General features: G+C 39.5%; 1 protein-coding gene across 2 annotated transcripts; it reads right to left on the bottom strand.

Annotated features, from left to right (window-relative positions):
• Positions 1–470: 470 nt before the first annotated feature.
• kpna3 (karyopherin alpha 3 (importin alpha 4)) lies at positions 471–20,484 on the bottom strand. Of its 2 annotated transcripts, none has more exons than XM_034128690.1 (17): positions 20,295–20,484; positions 17,559–17,603; positions 13,089–13,178; positions 11,124–11,153; positions 10,953–11,005; positions 10,774–10,869; positions 8,888–8,973; positions 7,692–7,784; positions 7,437–7,606; positions 6,352–6,396; positions 6,122–6,253; positions 5,530–5,658; positions 4,877–4,981; positions 4,537–4,608; positions 3,660–3,822; positions 3,329–3,423; positions 471–3,240 (listed from the first exon to the last, which is right to left on the bottom strand). In XM_034128690.1, the coding sequence occupies exons 1-17, from the start codon at positions 20,361–20,363 to the stop codon at positions 3,142–3,144; spliced, it is 1,572 nt and encodes a 523-aa protein (XP_033984581.1). In that variant the 5' UTR covers positions 20,364–20,484; the 3' UTR covers positions 471–3,141. The 2 variants fall into 2 exon arrangements, with proteins under 2 accessions (XP_033984581.1, XP_033984582.1); XM_034128691.1 differs by having other exon boundaries at positions 7,692–7,778.
• Between the last annotated feature and the right edge of the window lie 349 nt (positions 20,485–20,833).

Raw genomic sequence — 20,833 nt, 5'->3', positions numbered from 1 at the left:
CAAGCAGCGTATGTTTTACCAAGAGGCCAGCTATCTTATTTTTGTTACAGACTCAGCAATAAAGCCAAATTCAGCATCTGAACGGTGAGTCAATGTGACACTAACACACATGCTTCGATCCAGGACACTGTGACATTTACAAACCAAACATGTTCAATATTATATCAGACATTTGAAGTGTCCACTGTAATCTCACCGTTAGCACCAAATCTTCCCTGGCCTAGATTTAGCTGCGATAGACTATGAAGGAACAACACATTGATTTATATCTGATCAGTGCTGCTTATTTTAACAGTTTGATTGGAGTTCAGTACCAAGTTATTATGTTGAGAAAGTTTGTCATAACGACTTTAAAGGATCTTAAGCTTTCATTTAACTTTCTGGCAGAAATGGGCTTCCATATCGCTTACACTCACACAACTTAAATGTAACAGCTATTGTAAGGGTGAATCACAACACTTGCAAGCATGGAGGATCCAACGGCTAAACAGCAAGTTTATTTTGGTTAGGATCAAACACACAGATCATGTCCTGAGGGTGAGATGAGATCAAAATCCCCTGACTGAAATATGGCAAAGATGGTTTGTGGTGTTGGGTGGGGGCAAATGAGCGGGAGAAATGGTGTGTTACAATGTTTAGTGAATAAGATTTGGAGGGGAGCGGTTACTCTCACAGCAGAGAGCAGCAGGGACCAACGCCATGGCAAACTCACGAAAACAGGGAGACCACATATCTCTGTATCTCCCACCCTAAAAAGTCTTCAGCTGCTCAAAGAATTGTTTCTATTCAATAAAACCGAGTTTTAGTTGAAATGAAAAACAAAAAGGCACAATGATTTTCAACTCATTCTTGTCTTTAATATGCACAAGAGTTGAAAGCATCAATGAGCCACCTTAAAGAGAGGAATTCAATCTAAAATTTATAAAAAGACATAAAACAATCAGAGGCCAAAACGCTGTCTGTTGCTTCTTCTCCTAATATTTTATTTAAAACAACTTTTCATTAGCAAGTAAAAATCTTGCAACAAACATAAGCTTGTATCCAATTCGGATACAAGGCAACGAAATTGTAAATCTTTAAAGTGGCTCGGTCTAGTCTGCTAGTTCATGACTGTACACCCTCTCTATAGTTTTGTTCAGTAATAAACAGCTAGTCCCAAAAACAAGCCTGGGCTGCTCATAACAACCCCACCCAATACGTAAAACCCCAGTGTGACCCTCCCCCTCCCCACCTGTTCGGACCCCCGCTCAGTAGTTAGCAGCCAACCAGAGGATCGTAAAGTCTTCGAGACCAGGGCTAAGGTCGGGTTCAAAGTTTGACGCCGTGAACCCGCACCCCCCACACCAACTGGGACGGCACATTTTTAAAAAGCCCGTCACCATTACTACTACGAAGAAGAAAAAAAAAAAACTGCCTTTTCCAATTTATCAGCATGTCATCACAATACATATGCAAGTCAGAAATAAAAACATTGAAACCAAGAAATATTGCTTCAACGAAAAAGAAAAAAAACCCTCCCCAGCCATCTTTGACAGTAAATCGTCCTTCCAATGACTGTCAGCTGCAGCAGCTTTGTACAGGCTTTATGTAAATATATTCATATATTCATTAGACGGCAAGGAGAGATACACATCACACTTTTTGTACAATTATTCAAATTGAGTGATGACATGTGACCTCTTCAAAGAGAGAAAGTAGTTAAGTACTGTGTTTAGGACCTGTACTCGTTATATAAGTCTAGTCTTCAATGAGTATAGGTCCCCTTTCTGCAGGCAGACATCAAAATGCCTTCTCTGACGTGTGCATAAGACTGAAGAAAAGGAAACAATAAAACATATGGAAGCTCCACAGACTCAACCAAGTAGCTGAAACCTAAAATATGTTTGAATTTAAAACAATTAAAATAATCTTAAAGGTCAGATAAGCAATTCAGGTCGTTTTTTAGCTCTCTTTCTGTTAAACCACCCCCCCCCCCTCCCTCTTAAAAGTTTCACATTACAGGGGAGTCCCGAACAAAATCACAGGACGTGACCGAGCTCATGTCCTACAGACGGATGTCCTGCAGGGGATGAAACGCTTCGGCTGACATGTTCCTCTTCTCTAAAGTCTCTACGTCTTCACCCAAAGGGGCTTCCTCCCGTGACAGGTATTCACGTCCGAAAAATAAAATAAAAAACTGTCGTCGTCCTGCTCAACCAGAATCAAGCAGGTTCGTTTGAATTGGAGAAAAAAAGAACAGATTTATGGCATTTTCTTCACATTTTTGATGGTTTCTCTTTTTTTAAACAAAGTTTCAACAGAGGTCACGTTAAAAAAAAAAAGTGACGTCATCGAGTCAGGAGTCCCGTCAGTCAGTCTGCCACGGAGTCCTTTTTTTGTTGTTGCCTCGGAGCCCTTTCCCCCCCCTCCACCTGCCCCAGGACGATCATTGAGGGGTGCAGCGGGGGTCCGTGGTTAATCATGGCTTAGCTCTGGGATTAACTCTTTAAACTGGGTGAGAGAGGATTATTGGGGTGCCCGGCCCATGGGAATCTGTGTAGGTCAAGTGTTGACGTGTGTGTGTGTAGGTCAAGTGTGCGTGCGCGTAGGTGAAGTAACACCAGAGGACAATCCAGGGGAGGGAAAGCACAGAATAAACCACAAACAAACAGCAGTATTTCTTCCCCATAAGTGATATGATGGCTTCTAACAGAAGTATGCACACAAATTCAAAGTGTCAAAAAGTGTTTCTGTGTGTGTGTGTTTGTGTCTGAAAATGTGCTTGTGTTTTTTTTGTCTTTGTGAGAACTTGACATTTGGCAATTGAAGCTTGCCATGAAGGCTTTTTTTCTTCCTTCTGGTTTTTATTTTAAACTGGCAACCCTCCTGATGCAGGTTGCCAGGTTGTGACGGTGCCTGTTGAACGAGCAGGACTCCGATGTAGGGTAGCCGTGTTCGGTGAAGGATGATTAACAAACATAAAGAAAAACACCCCGCAGTGCAGAAGTGGGGTGGGTAAATCCTTCAGTGGTGAGTTTCCATGTTGAAGTGATGCTAAGTAAATCCTTCAGTACCAGGTTGCCAGGTTGGAGGAGAGATGGATGAATGTCTGGGGTGATTACAGAGTACCCGTGCAGCTGGTTGAACTAAAAATCCTGGCTTTTAGAAATTAAACTCCTTTGTTTGCATGTTGGAAGCTGGGTCAAAGTTGAAGGTTCCTCCTTGAGTGGTGTCCGGGATCAAGCTGGGGTCTTCATCAATCTGGAAACGATAAATATAGTGAGATCACAGCAGAGTAACGTTTCACTGAGCAGGACAAACACATGAAGATCACATGTGGTATACTTACATCATCTCCTGAGAAGTACTGATCAATAATCTCAAAGGCTAGTTTGTAGATATCCTCATTTTCATGCTGCTGCAGATTTTCTATCTTCTCCAAACCTGGGAATAGCAAAGACAACAATTCCTGTTATTAACATTATTACTGGGAAGATGCACACAACAGAGTTCAATCATACAATCAATAAGGCTCTCTCAATATGGATCCATTTGCCAAATAAGACATGGAATATAATACTCAAAACTCAAGTCCGTAAAAAAAGAAATTCTCTATAAATGCTAAATGAATTCAAGAATAACATAAAATGGTGTAAGGACATGATGATCCGGACGCAGACCTCCACACTCCTCGATGATCTCGGCGATGGTGCTGGCTTCGTCTCCCGCCATGATGAGGATGTTCTTCAGGCCGTCCAGGACGACCTGCACCACCTGAGAGTCCTTCACCGACAGCAGGCTGCAGAAGGGAGGGATGACGTTCTGCTCCACCAGGAACTCCACCTGCAAAAAAGCCAACACATACACACTTAATTATAACACAGGAGCATTGGAATGAGCGTGGAACATTCAACACAAGAAAACATTCATAACTTTCAAGTGCGACATTGTGGTGTTAACTTTTACTTGAAATTATGGAATAATATTTGCAGTGGTTGAAGTTAATGTTATTTTTTAATCAGTTACATGTACTGGAGTATGTATTTTTGTATCTTCTACTCTTACTCAAGTACATTTGCAATAAAATCTATAATAACAATTATTAATTTTATTTATAAAGCCCTTGAGAAAAACAGTTAAAAAGGGCTTCACAGACATAGAAACTGAAAATACATAGCACAATTTCAATTCAGGAAAAGTTCTATGCAGCTACGAGTTGTTTTTTTAAGATATCATTAAATAATACAAAAAGAAAACGATAAAGAAAAAAATCGAATTAAATCCATATAAGAAAATGACCTTTGGCTACGTTTACTTTTACAAAAAATGTATAATAATGAAGTTATTTTATTTACACAAATATGTTTTACTCTTACTAATCTCTTTAACTTTACCTTGAGGCAATAAGATTATAAAAGTAACAATACTTTCACTTGAGTACCCTTTGTTGTCAAAAACGCTGATCCAATGCCAAACTCATGTGTCAGGAAGGGTAAAATAAAAACACTTATGTAAACAAAGGACTCCAGACTTCTCTGTCATTGGTCCAGATCTCACCTGGTCTTTCCTCCCACTGATGGTGAGGTTGCTGATGGCCCACGCTGCCTCCTTCTGTGTGCCAAAGTCACCCTGTAGAGAGACAGGCTGTCACTAAAACGTGCACATAGGGGGTTTTTCTACAACAACGTTAACGCAGAGACACACAGAAAACCCGGGCCATGCATGCATTCAGTGCTTTATTCATTTCAAACAGAGATGTTCTGCTTCTCTGGCTACAAAACATAGAAGGTGTCAATGCAGCTGAATCAACGCCAACATTATGTTTGTCGAACACCATCTGTTGAGAAACCAGGATCTAAAGAATGGGGAATATAACACAATACATATACACACAAACCTTAGCCAGTTGGTGGATGATCATAGGAATCAGCCCTGCGTCGATCACAGCCTGGACCTGCTGCTGGTTCCCTGCTGTGATGTTGGACAGGAACCACACCGCTTCCTGCAAACACACCAATCACAACGCTCAAAACCTGTTCGATATCCAACACACACATCAATATTCTTACATGGATGTCTCTGCCTCTACATCATTGGGCTAGTAAACAGGGAACAATGCAGATGGTTGAGATTCCAATTATATTTTTGGAGTATTTATTTTTTGTTTTAACTCTGGTGTTATGCTCCAGTAACAATCATCTTTTACACTGCATTGTGGTTTTATTTTGCTTACAGCACCATCACAATTAAATAAGTGTTTTAGTGCATCAGGGTAAAAGATATCGCCTACATCTTATATAATATACGAGTAAGCATTACAGTGAATTGAAAAACAAAGAAATCCTACTCACTCCTCTAAGCTAAGCTGAAATATACTTGGAATACAAACAATAACAAATCTGCTCCAGGTGTATTATACTGCCTGACAGTGAATCAGATAGCTCTAATAACACTACAGCCACCTACTTTCTCTTTCCATACTAAGCCATAAGAAGCTGGCAGACTTACATTAGTAAAAAATAAAAAACATCATCATAACGGCTGAGGTACCTTGTTGATCTTTTCTTTAGGGTGTGTGAGCAGGTTGGGGAAGTGTGCGAGGACGTCACAGTTCAGAACAACCTGCGTCTGCTCGTCGGTCCCGGTCACAATGTTCCCCACTGCCCTCAGAGCTGCCGTCTGCACAGAGACAAACGGAGGAGAATTAGGAACTAAATGATTTGCTGATCATTAAAATTGACTTCCTGTCAACAAGGCTAGGGCTGCACAACTCCTCAAAATGGGAATGTAAATCACATATAAATAAGTTCATTTATAAATATATAAATCACAATATGGATTACTGCATTATCCAAATTGCAGTAATCACATGCAGAGAAGTCCTGGCCCACAAACAGTATTCTACAGACTTGATAAATCCTTTACAGACAGATACTCTTCATAAATAAATAAGTAGAATAACACCATGATCATTTTATATTATTTTAATATTAACAATTGTTTACATTTAACGTGAATAATGTTTTAAAAAAAATGGTCCAATCATAATGCAACTACAAAATCAGTCAAAATGAATCCCAGTTTTTAAATCATGCAGCTCTAGACAAGACTTAAATATGTAATCATTAAATCAAAGTCTCACCTGAACTTTGACCTCCTGCTGGCTGAGGAGAGGCACAAGAAATGGAACGACTCCCGAATCGATGACCATCTGGATCTGCTCGTTGCCTCCGTCCGTCAGATAGGACAGAGCCCACACCGTGTCTACTAAGATCTGAACAAACGCACACAGGAAACGCGTAAGTCCACGCAAAGCAAGTGATTTTATTCTGTAAAATCTATAAAAGTCATACCTAAGAATCTGATACTTACATTTATATCAGTGTGATATATTAGCACACACAGGGCGGGCAAAATCTGTAGGGAGAGAAAAGTAGGTTGTGAGTGGGTTGAATGTAGGCAGAGGGAAACATTGATCAGATGATGGCAAGAACAGCGCAGAGAGAGAAGGAAGAAGATTACAAAAAAAGAGGAACAGCTGTCAAACCAGACTTCAAATGTCGCAAAAATAGCTTTGTAGTTACAAACTCCTCCCGGGCTTTGACTACTGAAAAAGGCGCGGTAAAAACTCTGTGTGACTCAGACTGCAGTGACACATACGACTGAGACACATACGACTGAGACACATACGACTGAGACACACACACACACGCCAGGGTTTCCATTAGCCGGTAATTACCTTGTTTTTAGCTGGTAACATTTATTAAAAACCGGTAAATTAAAAAACCTGCCAGTCAAAATGTCCGGTAATAATTAGGGATGTTCCGATCGATTGGCCGCCGATCATTATCAGCCGATATTCACTCTTTGATCGGTGCTCTCTATAAAGGCCGATCAGAGAGAGAGAGAGAGAGAGAGAGAGAGAGAGAGAGAGAGAGAGAGAGAGAAGAGAGAGAGAGAGAGAGAGAGAGAGAGAGAGAGAGAGAGAGAGAGAGAGAGAGAGAGAGAGAGAGAGAGAAAGAGAAAGAGAAAGAGAGGATCCGTTTTCCCCGTGTTATTATTCAAAGTTAATGTAAACTTTTGAATAATGTACTTCATCTACTACAAGTAGTTTGTTCGAATGTAATAATAATGTTGTTTGTGGAAGCGCATCATTTATTGAAAAATGAATCTGAACTTTCGATTATAAATTGAAGCAATTATAAAAATGACTCCCATTAACTGAGTTTTAAACATCAGCATATCCGGTCATAGTCCGGTAATTACCTGCTAACGGAAACTCTGCTACACAATTATTATTATTATTATTGAAACATGACCGGTAAGTTTCAAATTTGTACGGTAAAATAAATTCTTTCCGGACATTTGACCGGCAAGAAAAAATCCTAGCGGAAACCCTGACACACGCATGCATCTGTCTGGCACATTAAAACCCACACACACACACACACACACACCTCTTGGACTGTTTCCATAGGGGGCGGGGGGTCCTTATTGCGGCAGAGGTTAACGATGACCCAGGTGACATTGCGGAGGAAGGTGATGGGGATCGACGGGTTGATGAAAGAAAGCAGCGGCTTGACCACGCCCAGGGAGATGACATAATCCCTGCACTGTGGACCATCACCTGGACAAACAAAGGGTCAGAGGTCAACACACATGTGAGCTTTAAAAGCAGAATATACACGCTTCAATCAGAGGACACTACTTACCTATAATGTTTCCTAAAGCCCATACAGCCTGTTCGCATACGTTCTGGTGGGGAGAGTGTAGGAGTCGCAGGAACAGAGGCACTGCATCTGGACCCACAAACATCAACGCATCGGAAATTAGACCAAGGTAACACATTGTGAAACTCCAGTGATAAGCACTGTTGCCAGGTCACAGTCAAAGACAAAATAAAAACACACAAACCTATGAAATTGTCACAACTCCCTGTATATTATAGCCAATCCAAACCGAATGAGGTGTATTAACAATGTTGCAAAGGGAAAATGTGTTTACCCTGCTAAAAGGGTTTTTCCCCCTCCACCTTTTTGGGGGGTCGTGTTCAAAATAAACTATTTTTGTGAATATGATAAAAGTCAGCTGACATGAATGTTTTTTTTCTTCCAGTTATTGAAATGCTTAGGCACAGTTAGCTGGATCTTCAACTGCTCCTTTCCAATGTAAATACATATGTTTCAAGGAAATGTAAGCTACTGCTAAAACATCAAGATTGTCCTTATTTGTATTTATTTTTTTACTAATGTGTTCATGTCTCTTTATTTAATATGTTAGCTTAGTCTTTTTTTGGCACTTTTGCTGTAAATGTTTTCTGATTCAGATTATTGTTATAAGATACACACTCGGTTGAACATCATGATCTTTTAACACATTCCTAAAATAATATACAAAAGATCAATTGAAGTTTAGCTTAGGCTAGTTTAAATCAATATTCTAGAAATTGGAAATTGACCAATCAAAGATGAAAACATGGCTATTATGCAGATACGGGTTAATTGAGATTTAGATGCAAAAATATTTGAAAAGTGCTATGTAAAAGTTGAACTTACATATACTTTGATTCAAGCACTTGTGTTAAATTTGGATTACTGAATTGAATTAAGTCAAACAACGTCGTCATTCATTTAAGAATGTTTTTAAAGTCTTTTAGTTTACATTTAAGATATGTTTTAAATAATATCTTAGTTCTTAAGAGTGGAACCGTGATCAGTATTCATGCGATGAGCTGGCTGTCACACAGTCACGTTGGTTTTGTTTCAAAACAAAAGTGCTGTGTTATCTAATAAAAACATAATCCAGGAATGACTGACTGCCCAATTGAGAGAAACACAAATAAACATGGCAGCTCTGCAGACAGTAGACAAACACAGAGTGCAGGAGGCAGAATGTGGGGTCAACTCACTGGATTTAACCACGGCCTGAGTCTGTGCCGACGTCCCCGAGGCGATGTTGGTCAGAGCCCAGGCCGCCTCGAACTGAAGAGAGGGGCTGCAGACACAGAGAACAAGATGAATACATGAAGGACACTCATTTAGTTTCCACTGGGTAAGAAACATTATCATTAATATTGATGCGAACATTCCCCGAATTCCCAGCTGCCATTACATGTTCTTCAAGGCTGATGTTCATATTTCCCCAAGGCACCTAAAACACTTGTCTGTTTTTGGCCTTTCAGGAAAAACAGCATTTTTAAGAGCAATGTGTCTCAAACAGATTTGATTCAAAAGCATATAGCTTATCATGAAGAAGTCTGCACATCTTTCTTACATTCGTAGCAATAATTCGGACTATAATCCTCAATTTGAATAAGTGATTACATTAGTACACCTTTTCGTATTAAAGCAAAGTCAGTTTCGTCAAAGTAATGTGTGAAGCAGAGGGGGAGAAAGGGTGGAAGGTGGACACAATGTTTCTGTAAGTTATTAATAACTTACTCTGAACACTGCCTAGACTCAGCATTCCCAACCTGTGATATTTTCTAGGAAGCATACCTGAATTTGCCTGACCAACTACTAAGCAGTCACCGATGGAAAATACTACTATAAAAATACAACAATACTCATAGTATTAGTGTAGCCTAATCTGTAACTGTACAGAAATACTGGGTTAATTCGCAATAAATAGACATGCACAAAAAGAGTGGGAGTTTTCTAATGTTGGTTTAGCAAACGACATTCCAAAGTTTTAACGCAATTAGTTTCTATATAAAAAAACCTTCTTATAAATCTATATGAAATCCTGGTGAAAACAGCGTCTGTGTGGTCGGTAATGCACCTGACATGACATCAATGGTCTAGATTTCGTGCTGCCAGCTGGTGCTGTGCTCAAAAGGGAAACTCATGATTTTTATTTTATTTATTTTTTAAATGATGCAACACAAAATATTAGAGCTCACACAGTCTCAAGCGCTCCTCACACCACCCACCAGCCAAATGCTAGTAAACCATGGCAGAGGGTGTGAAGTCTGTCTACTCTAGTGACTATTTCATCATGAAGCGAACCATGATCTGGATTTCTAACTGGGATGTGGTGCCACTGTGGACAGCAAAGTTAAATGTTCTGACTTAGCATGCACAGTTTGAATTTGAACACCTCAGAAAACACTGTATCTATTCTTTCAATGGTGCTCATCTTGCTGTCCTTTGCATTGAGGTTCAGTACCTCCTCACAGCATTAGGCTGAGCTTCCTTGGCTTTGTGCCATGATGCTATGGCAACAACAATAGTAGACAATTGCTTCTCTTCATGGAGGCACGTGGAGAGAAGCAATTGTCTACTATTGTTGTTGCCATAGCATCATATATATATATATATATATATATATATATATATATATATATATATATATATATATATATATATATATATATATATATATATATATATATATATATATATATAAATTAACACCAATATAAGATGGTTCTGCATGATGCTTTATGTTGTCGGTTGCTATGGTGAAATCCTCACAACTTCTCCCTTACAAGTTCCTCCACGTCAGCCATTCTTTCTCCCCCTCTCGGCTAACACAAGGTCCTGGGAATTTGGGAACTCCAAGAGACAGGAATGCTGTTAAATTTGGCTTCGCCGGGGCAGAGAGGGTCGGCCAACTGCCCTGCGTGCCTCCACACACTCTCACGTACACGTACACACACACACACACACACCCACACACACACACACTAGCAGCTTCAGTAATCCATCACAGCAGCCTGCTGTCTTAAGAGCTAGAACTGTTTGCGTCACGGAGTAAAAACACTGAAGACTAATGGTTTAGAAGCAGACTTACTTGTCGTCCCTTTCCAGGCATTTGACTAAAATGGGCAGGATCCCAGACTTTATCAAGTCGTCGATCGGAGGGTTTCTGTCACTCGAGAGCAGTTTTCTGTCAAAGGCCAAAGAGAAAAATGTCAAGACCTTCACGTACATAAATCCAAAAACCAGCTGACGTCTTTTTGTGTGACTCACCTGGCTGCCTGTACAGCACTGAGCTGGACTACTGCATTATCACTGGTGGCATTCTGCAATGACAAGAAGTGAAGGTCATTATTGATGCTAGCACAGAATAATATAGGAGTATAGGAGCCATTGCTGGTACCTTTGGGAAATGTATGATGGAAGATTGAAGTGATCACTGACCTGTAAGATGGCCTCAAGCGTAACATTTTGCTGCAAAAAGAAAAAAACCAGAGCAATGTTAGCATACACCATCCCAGCGTTTCCCCTTCAATTATACACATTTAAATGTCAATAATAATAGCAGGACAGTTTAGCATCAGTTGTTTACATTGCTAAATGTAGTTGAACAACATGTAACTCATAAATATTTAAAGAAGGGTTTAATATATAAACAGATGTCGATGTGGTGTAATTGTAAAAGTATATATTGTCACTAGCAGCTTGCCCCACTGCACCTTGGCGTGTGACTTGAACATTTGTAATACAGAATATGCAAAATTCTCTCTCTCTCTTCTTCCTGAAGTGTCTTTGCTTGAGGCCATTAACAAAGGGCTAAAATATCATAGCATGGAAGTCCCACCCTTCACCTACGCTAGCTTGTTTTCGGTATGAAGTGGCTTCTTGGATTAAGATGCATCTCTCTACTACCACACTGGCTCTAACATTTGAAAGCCTGATCATTTAAAGATAGCATTAGCCTTCACAGCTCCCACAGAATTAGCATTAAAAGGTAACGTTGGAATAAACAGCTTCAGTAAGCTACATTTCCTTCCTTCTCCGCTGCTCTTGGCTACACTTGAGAATGCAATTTCATTTAGGACTGGAACGCAAATATTGGCTCACTCTGCAGGCTATTCCTCATCTTTTAATTAATCTACTAAAAGAATATTGTCAGAAGTCAACAGCTTTTGAGATAAATGGATCTTAGGCAGCATATTGCATTATGGGGAGAAACTAGAAGGTAAACTTAAATGGGATTATAGCAGCAGCAGCAGAGAGGGAGTGCTTCATTCTGGATGTAGAAACCCCAGACTATATTCACCACGGTTTATTTGAACATACTCTGCAGTAAAAAAACAATATATTAAAATTCATTCTATCAATGACGGAGAACAGGAGGGTCTATTCATGCCAATTACAAAAGACATTCTTACACATAGATTCCTTTAGGTATCTGATTTAGTTTTAGGATATTTGTCTTTTAAGATTTCTGGTGCCAAACATATTTTACAGAGGTCGATGGCAGTTACTTAGTGGTGCTCAAAACCTAGGATATTGTATTTCTTTTAAATAACAGCTGTACATTTTTTGAATGTATAAACATTGTCCTTGTTCCTCAGAATAATCTAAAGAACGTGGTATCAACATTTTCATTTTTTCCCATAGAAAAACTGTTCAGTGGATTATCCTGAGAAACTGAAACATTATTTCTGGAAATGCAACATTTATTTTCAATGTTCTGAGGAGCACAAAGAAAATGCCATTCGTCCTTTGGCAAGGGGCAGCAACTTTAGCAGAAGATATTATAAACTAAAATGTGCATGGCAGACAACTTGGTAAAAGAAAATGGACTCTTCAAACCGGCCATTTAGGCAAACTTATCATAGAGGATGTTAACCCAGTTGTCATGTATTTTTGCATGTGCTGCTACAACCATCTTGGAAATGCAAACATCTACAACTCCATGCCTGCTGTGAGATCTCCATCTTTGTGGAGAATTTGTGGTATGATTGAAAACTCAAGAACAAACACTAGGGGTGAGACTTTTTATGCGTCAGCTGCTGCTTCAGAGAAGAAGAATGAACTTTCAGTCTCACCTCAGGAGAACATTTGGGAGATGACTGGGAGAGATTATAATGTGGGTAGTTGGGCTCTTTGAAGTTTGCAATGAAAAATGCGAACCAGCAACAGTGAACAGAAACGCATTCCTATTTAATTCATCCTGCTTTTAATTGGGAGGAGATACCAGTAAAAACGGAACTATTCTCAAAGACACATTTTTTCTGAATTCATTTATAACTGAAGCTGCTCAGCGACTGTTTCTTGAGTGTATCACACGCAGTCTGCAACAGCTGCTCTGACACTATACAGACCGTCCAGTCCCTCCACGTCTCTCTTTCTACAGACGCACACATCCAAACTTACTCCTTTGAAGTCGGAGTCGACATCAGAGTCCTCCAGACTGTCCTCCAGCGGGACATTTCTCTTCTTCAGTAGATGCTCGTCTCGTTTGTTCTGATGAGGGAGAGAGAAAAAAAGACAGAGAAGCGATGAGGGGAGGCGATCAAAGTGTTCATTAATGCATTCATGAATTCTTTAAGTGTCAGTGAATCTGGGTCTGCCACAAAAGACGGATTCCTCTTTTTCACAAACTTTTTTATATCTGAAAGTGTAGGACACATGTTAGATATACCATAATAAGTGAGTAAGGAAGTCATTATAGCCTGTGGTCATCAAACTGGTCAACAAATAGATGGCCAATCCCGTTAAAACTGTGCAATTCAGCATTTATATCCTATTAATACACCACAGTATCTATTGTTATATACATTTTATATATTGTAGTACAATGTGCACATTTTTACTTCCTATTATAGTATAAATATTTAAATTGTATTGTATATTTTCTGGACATTTTACTTCACTTGTTATGTTTATATTAAATTCTCCATTATATTTGTTGTGTATTTTTATTTAATTCTTACTTCAATTCTAATTTTTATAAAAATAATTGTATTCATTTTTATTATATTTACGATGGAGCAACAGTCAAGAAACCCAATTTCCCATGGGATTAAAAAAGTATTCTGATTAGTCAAATTAAATTAGAGAAATCTGCCTGCAGGCTAGTCCACAAGGCAAACACACACACTCATCTTTGAAGGACAACACACACACCCACTCTCTGCAAGCACACCTTCAGTCAGCACTGCGATACAGAGACACTTGTCGATAGAGAAAGTTAGAGAGACCCACACATCCCGTCAGTTTGCGGGCATGTGAGTCAGCGGGAGGAGGAGATTCCCTTGCCCTACATTCCTGTGCATCCTGCTCATGTGCGTCACTGATGACTAATCGGCGAGTGCAGTGCTTCTCGCTGCTCTGATCCAGATCAATGGAATGTGCGTGACATGAGACCACCTCAGTATTTCATAGCGGAGACGTTCTGTGTTTGAACACCCCCGTCTGTGTCAGCGTTCCCCAAAGGGCTGCTGATCCGAGCTGCTGTTTACCAGAATCCTCAGACTTTGTTTAGAAGCACGATGCCAAAGTATTCCTCAGTTCTGTTTGTTACCACTTCAGATTCGAGGCCATCGGGCTCAGAAAAGCAGAACATCGTGCTGGACTCGAGCCCAGACCCCTGGAGCAGTTTTGTGCCTCAGCCTGATTAAAAACCGGAATTTATTTGATTATTTATTACAAGCTTAAAAGGTGGGGTAGGTAATTTTGGAGAAACCAGCTCGAGTGTGCTAGAATTTGAAAATACACAGCCGGAAAAAATCTGCCACTTCCTTACAGAGCCCCTCCTCCAACACACACGAACGCGCACATGACCAATGAGGGCACGAGATAAGTTTGTGCACAGATGGAAGGCTGACGGGCAGGTAGGCCATCCAGTTATTTTAGCCGGGCCGGCTAAAATGATTGGTCGTGCTTTTTACAGTACTACGGCTTCCACATATGACATTTTTTTTTATGGATTTTTTGTCAAAGCACTTAAGATATTCATTGCTATCGGGATGTTAAGAGCATTCCATGGAATATAACAAAAAGTGTATCTCGAGCCGGTTTCTCAAACTTACCTACCCCACCTTTAAGTTACCTTGGGTATTTTCAGTGCAGTTACAGACTTTTGTGACACGATCTCCGACATGCCCCTTTAAAAACCAGATTGTATAACTTTTTCCCTCATCAATAAGAGGCAGGAGTGTGGACTCTGTTCTAAGCAACTGCTGTTTGTGACAAGTTTTTCAAACACCAGAAAAACAGGCACTTCTGCCCAACTGAAAAGACAGCTCCGGGAAATTGGCGGGAAAACTGATCCCAATTGGGTTTGGACAGAGAATCAAAGCTCTAGCTCAGATAGCCCAAAAACCAAGTCATGCCTTTGCAAGTGCCTCTGTCCACCTTGTAATATGATGTTTACATGTTGTCATTTCCTTGTTGTGCCAGGGCTGTGAAAAACACATTCACGGAGCAAAGGGTTCACTTCAATATCTATCATCTTGTTCTGCAGCCACTTCCTGGAACCAGAGGGCACCTTCTCTCTTCCACAAAACTACATGTGTCTTTCCAACTCAGAATCATATCACTCAACTACTAATGCAGATAAGACTTGTGGGCAAAGTAGGGCTCTTGATGAACTCTTAGAAATTGATCTTGAAATGTGCTATGGATATTCATGCTTAAAGGAACAACTACACGATGATGGATTAGCCGTACTGATTGTGTTAGTGCTTTACTTTTACTCATCTATACAATGTACAAAGAATATTACCGACTAAAAAAAGTGATAATTGTGATTATCACATTCAAACCTCAACTCTTAACTCAGCAAAATTTGACTTCATCCATCATTAAAAACTACATCTGTAAAAACTGTGAAACTAAAAACAACCTCAGGCCCATCAGCATGTTAAAAAGGGTGCCTTGCATAACTAATTTCACAGTAAAAGAAAACCACACAACACAATGCAACACTTAAAAGCTAACCACATGTAACTGCCGTTACACTCAAACCGTTAAGACTTTCAAAAAGGCTGAACAGTGTGTCCTATTCCAATGATCTGAACACGTGTTAAAAAAACACTGACACCCCCAAGTAGCAAACAGGAAGTCTGATCTTAGCAAACAGGAAGTCTGAACTTACCAAAAGATCATTTTAAGGATCTGCTCACAATCTTTTATATTTTAGTCTATGAATATTTTAAAAGCTTCCATTTACTGTTTTGTTAAAGTACGTTTTTGTTCACAGTTCTGACAAGAAGAAATGCATCAGCCAGAAATATCCCACTAGACACAGACACAACGTCAACAACGGCTGTCTCCAAGTGCTGTCAATCAAATCACATGTAGACTGGCTCAACTCAATCTGACTCTGGTTTGACTTGTTGCATAAGAAAATGTGGATTATTCTCACAACAATTACATAAATATCAGACATGGCTTGTATCTGGAGGTGAGGTTTTGTATTGGTAGAATGCTGCACTTAAACATCCCCTTCTACAAATATAATGTTTATGTATGAACAGGTTATATCCATGGACTATATCTTAAAAAGGACCGTCCAAAAGGGGGTTTTAAGGCTCTGCCCTGGAGTTCGTAACTAGCTTATAACTGCACATAAACTGGCAGAAGAATACTTAAGTTGAAAAATCAAAAAGAAAGATTAAGAGCCCACTGCAGGACGTAGAGAGTGTTGTATCAAGAGTGCAATCAAGAGAAAATGACACCAACATAACCTCAGAGGATTTATCACAGGATGCAAAACCTCTTGTAGAACTTAAGAAAAGCTTCATGTTAGTTCTTGAACTCTAATGGCTTCTTAAATATTGCACATAGTGTTATCTAAAAATAAACACACAACCAAATCCACCAGATGGCTGGAAAGAATAATGTGCAGAGGAAAACAACTTGATTCTAGGGGCATCGACTGTGAAACATGATGTTGGGATATGTATTGCTGCCAGTGAGACCAGCTAACGGTTGAAGCGGTGTGAAGGCTTACCTTACATTACTTCAAGGTCAAAGTTGATGCATAAATATCTTTGGGCAATGCCATCAAAAAGCAGCAGCAGCATCCAAAGTGTTTATCCAAAGCAGTCCACTAAAGTAACCTCAATCCAACTCAGCATGGGTCTCACTTATAGCAGAATGAAGGATATAGAACAATATGAAAATGACTACACTTTTTCAACACGATGAAGATGTTTACCCCCTCAAAATAAGGTAGAAGTTGTCATTACAATAGTATCGTCCTCCTTTAAACGTTAAGCCTCTGGTGCAGGGTAAAGGACCACAAAATACGTCACATGACGAAACTGCACATTGCCCATTGTCAACCTGCAAGTATATTTCCCTTTTGTTCATGTTTTGCGCCACAATCAACACAGACCCCAGCACTACTTTAAAAAAATGGAAGCTCCTCTTTCATTTCAATTTTGTCACCATGCCTGAACAGCAGGGAGTGCAGAAAATAAACAACAAACACGGTATCCTGGTAACAAAAACTGACTCTGGTACAACTTTTCTAAGAACATAAAATATACTGTCAAATGGAATATAAGCAGAGTAAAATACATGACTGTGTTGTGTCCTGTGTTCAAACAGAGACGGTATACCAAGAACTTCACATTTATAGAAGTAACAGAAATGTTTTAAGCAGGATTTAGCCAATTGTTGTTCTGGTTCATTTCAGGTTATTTTATTTGTACCCGTAGGTAGATTTGGTTTGTTTTCAGTCTATAGTGATATTATAAGAAGATAGTCATTAAATAGCATGAGGTACTTTGTACATGAATGATGGATTTAAGCATCTAGGGTCTTAGACAGAGAAATAGTACTTTAAATGAGTGAAGCATGTATGTGTAGACAGACAGTGGATCTTTTCCTCACCTTTCTCAACTCAACTGTCACCTCATTTCGATGTCTTCGCATAGTCTGTAACAAAGAAGAAGAAAAAAAGTCAGCAAATGAAAAAAATATTTGGGCTTTGGCACATTTTTGAGAGATGCTACTGCAGTGAAAATAACACTTTATTAAGCATTTCATATAACCCAATCGATAGTAACTCAAGAAGTATAATCAAATATCATGGGCAAAAATATCAAATTGTATGATGTCCTTTAGATTCAATGCAGTATTGACCAACAACTGTATTTGGGATCTAACAGAGCATGTAATAGATGTAGTATTCCCCTTAATTTAGACATACATCTTTGAATCATCACAACAATAACCAACACATTTTAAGGTAAGGAAGAGTTTATGTGAAGATAGTTAAACTATATTAAAAAGTCTCTGTCTAACAGACAGCACAAGCGATGTAGGTTGGTTGGGTTTGCAGTTCATCCTGAACCGTTTGAGATGGTCTAAGATCTTGTGACTGTTTGAAGAGGTTCATGTTGCCTTCCTAAATAGCCTGTTACGTAATATAGGACAGTCATAACTCAGGAGGATGTGGGGCAGATAGGTGTCCCAACCACTGCAAAACAGAAAATAACGACCAAAACAAAATGTCCCTTACAGACAGCAGATCATCAGAATACAAAAGTCCAGCCCGGGTGTGAAGTAAGGCTGAAACTAATGGTTATTTTCATTGAATCTATAATTCTGCTAATTATTTTCTATCTAAAAGGCTGGTAAGTCTGAAACATAAAAATATTAAGCTATTATGATTAAAGAAAACAAAATAATCTCCACATTCGAGAGGCATAAAAGAGCTTTTTCTACCATTTTGGAGTCAAAAATGACTTTAAACATTACGTGATTATCAACAAAGTTGGTGATCATTTCTTTAATCGAACAATCATTAAAGCTTAAGAGAGGTAAATGCCCCTAGTTTACTTTAATTGGCTAATTCTGTTGGTCGCTGTATCATAAATATGAACTTTTTTGTAAATGTACCCTCTGTTGGACGAATAAAGGTATTCGGATATCCCTATAACAAAGAACATATGCATATAAAAGACAATCATTCAAAGAATAACTCAAAGAACAAAACCGTTAAACCAGGAATTCTACAAGGTAAGAAATAAAGGGCATTAACCACGCCATTAACACATTGAAATAATTATTTCCTGCAAAACAAAGGAGCTTACATCCGACAGCATGCGTCTTTACTGCTTTGCAATTCAAAGCAGTTTCTAGTGATGTCAGAAATTAAGATCAATCAGTTAAGCCTGACCTAAATAAATAAAACCCAAAACTGGCATTTTCTCCCCTCCTGTAGACTGAGTCATCCATTTAAAAGAAATTATGATCATTCACAGGAGACCCAGGTCGGACTTCCAACATGCCTGAAATAGCACCAGGAATGCACTTGGCAAAGTCTGTCTGTCATAGTAGCCATGTGCTTGTCACACTGACCCCAAGTTTCAAAACAACCACCTATGGGGCATCAATCTGTGCTTTTTGGAATTTGAGGATGAAACGGCCCCCTGACATGTTCTTAAAAAGGACCATTTTGAGATATAGCTTTGTGTCTTTTGTTGAATAACCCTGATAGAAGTGAGGAAGTTCATCTAAATAAGTCTAGACAGTTTTTGCTTTGACATCCTTTGGTCCAAGACTGTCAGCTTCCTTTATATTTTGCTGGTCTGAACACAGCCTTTGCCAAATGGTTTGGTCATCAAGTCAATGGGCATTACAGAAAAATGCTGCCTGTCACATACATGTATAATTAGACTTGTTAGTTGTATGATGCTGCAATACCCAGCCTGTTGACACTGCCCATTTGGCAGTATGGTACATCGTTTACCAGAGGTGTTTTCAAATAAATATGACCAGACAGTGAATATACTACAATTATGTTTCATAGTTTAATAGCAATGTGAAAGAAAGGTGACACCAAGTTATAATGAATAGTAGCCTACTGCTGGCTCAATGCTATCCAAATCTCACTGATGGATTTGAATCATACATGACCTCAAATTATTTTAGTTAACATTACATTTGACTGTTTTCCACACCAAATGAGACTGTAAAACTAAGGTCATCGCATCATTACCATGTAGCTAACAGTTTAATGGCTTAGCTAGCAGCTCAGTGTAGCTCAGCTGGCTTCACATGCTAACATTAGCATGCTAACTAGGAGGGGCAATGTTTGGTAAGGGTGGATGTGACCCAGCCATGTTATTCAACCTTAACTGATGTTTTGCTAATAATGACACATTTATGTAACGTTTGCAAGTTAGATGTGGTGTTGATTAAGACCAACTTGATATAAAATAAAGCAAATGTGAAGATTTTGGAGCCGGTCGGGCCCAGCCACCGGTGCCCATCCAACATGCTAGGTGTCGTTAGCCGGCAGTGACAGCTACACCGCTTGCCCTTAAATCTCCCATTTCTAACGACCCAGCTGTGATGTCGCTTCCTCTTTACAAACATTACCAACTGAATAATAGTAGACCACGTGTTAGGTGTTAAACAATCATCACAATCGCTCAATCAAGTGTGTGATTTGTCGTTGACAAGATAAGCACTTTTGATGGCGAACTCTTCCCGTTAGCTTAGCTTAGCTTCAATAGCAGCTGCAGCCAGGCTCCCCAACGAGGCCCAAAGACTATCGTTTTTTTACGCAAAACTATCCGGATTCATGTCAATAACACTCGCGTTTATATGTCAGCTCACCTCGACATCCCGTCCTTTATTTTTAAAGCTCTTGATGCGGTGGTTTTCCAAGCCGGCGTTTTCTGCCATGGCTGTATGGGGTTTTGCTATTACTCCGGCTTTCGGGGATCTCCTCCGTGAAAGACGAGGCAGCTCCTGTGCTGCTGTGGTCGGAGAGGGGGAGGAGGGGGAGGTGACACAGGGGAGGAGTTACTGCTCCTGCATGGGCTGCCCTGCTTTTCTTCGCTTTCTCGACGCAGTAAGAATAAATTCCCCTTTGATTTACTGTCCCACAGGATGTCAGGAAGATTTGCAGCTCAACCGTCATTGTTGCGCATAACAGTGAAGATGATACGCAGCCAGAGATAGAAGATGAAGACTCAGGGACAGTTTCATCCCACAGGCAATAAGAATGTTAAACACCTGAACTTTTGAAAGAACATACATAACATTAATCTGTTTGCAACTCATATATCAATATTCCAATTACTGTATACTATTCTGCACTGTTTCTATGTTATTCTACTTACGTAGCCTACTATTTTATTGTGTTGCACTGC

The sequence above is a fragment of the Trematomus bernacchii genome, unplaced genomic scaffold, assembly GCF_902827165.1.
Source record: "Trematomus bernacchii unplaced genomic scaffold, fTreBer1.1, whole genome shotgun sequence".
Taxonomy (NCBI): Eukaryota; Metazoa; Chordata; class Actinopteri; order Perciformes; family Nototheniidae; genus Trematomus; species Trematomus bernacchii.
The sequence above is the reverse complement of the archived record's forward strand: the minus strand, read 5'-3'. Positions and strand labels throughout refer to the sequence as shown.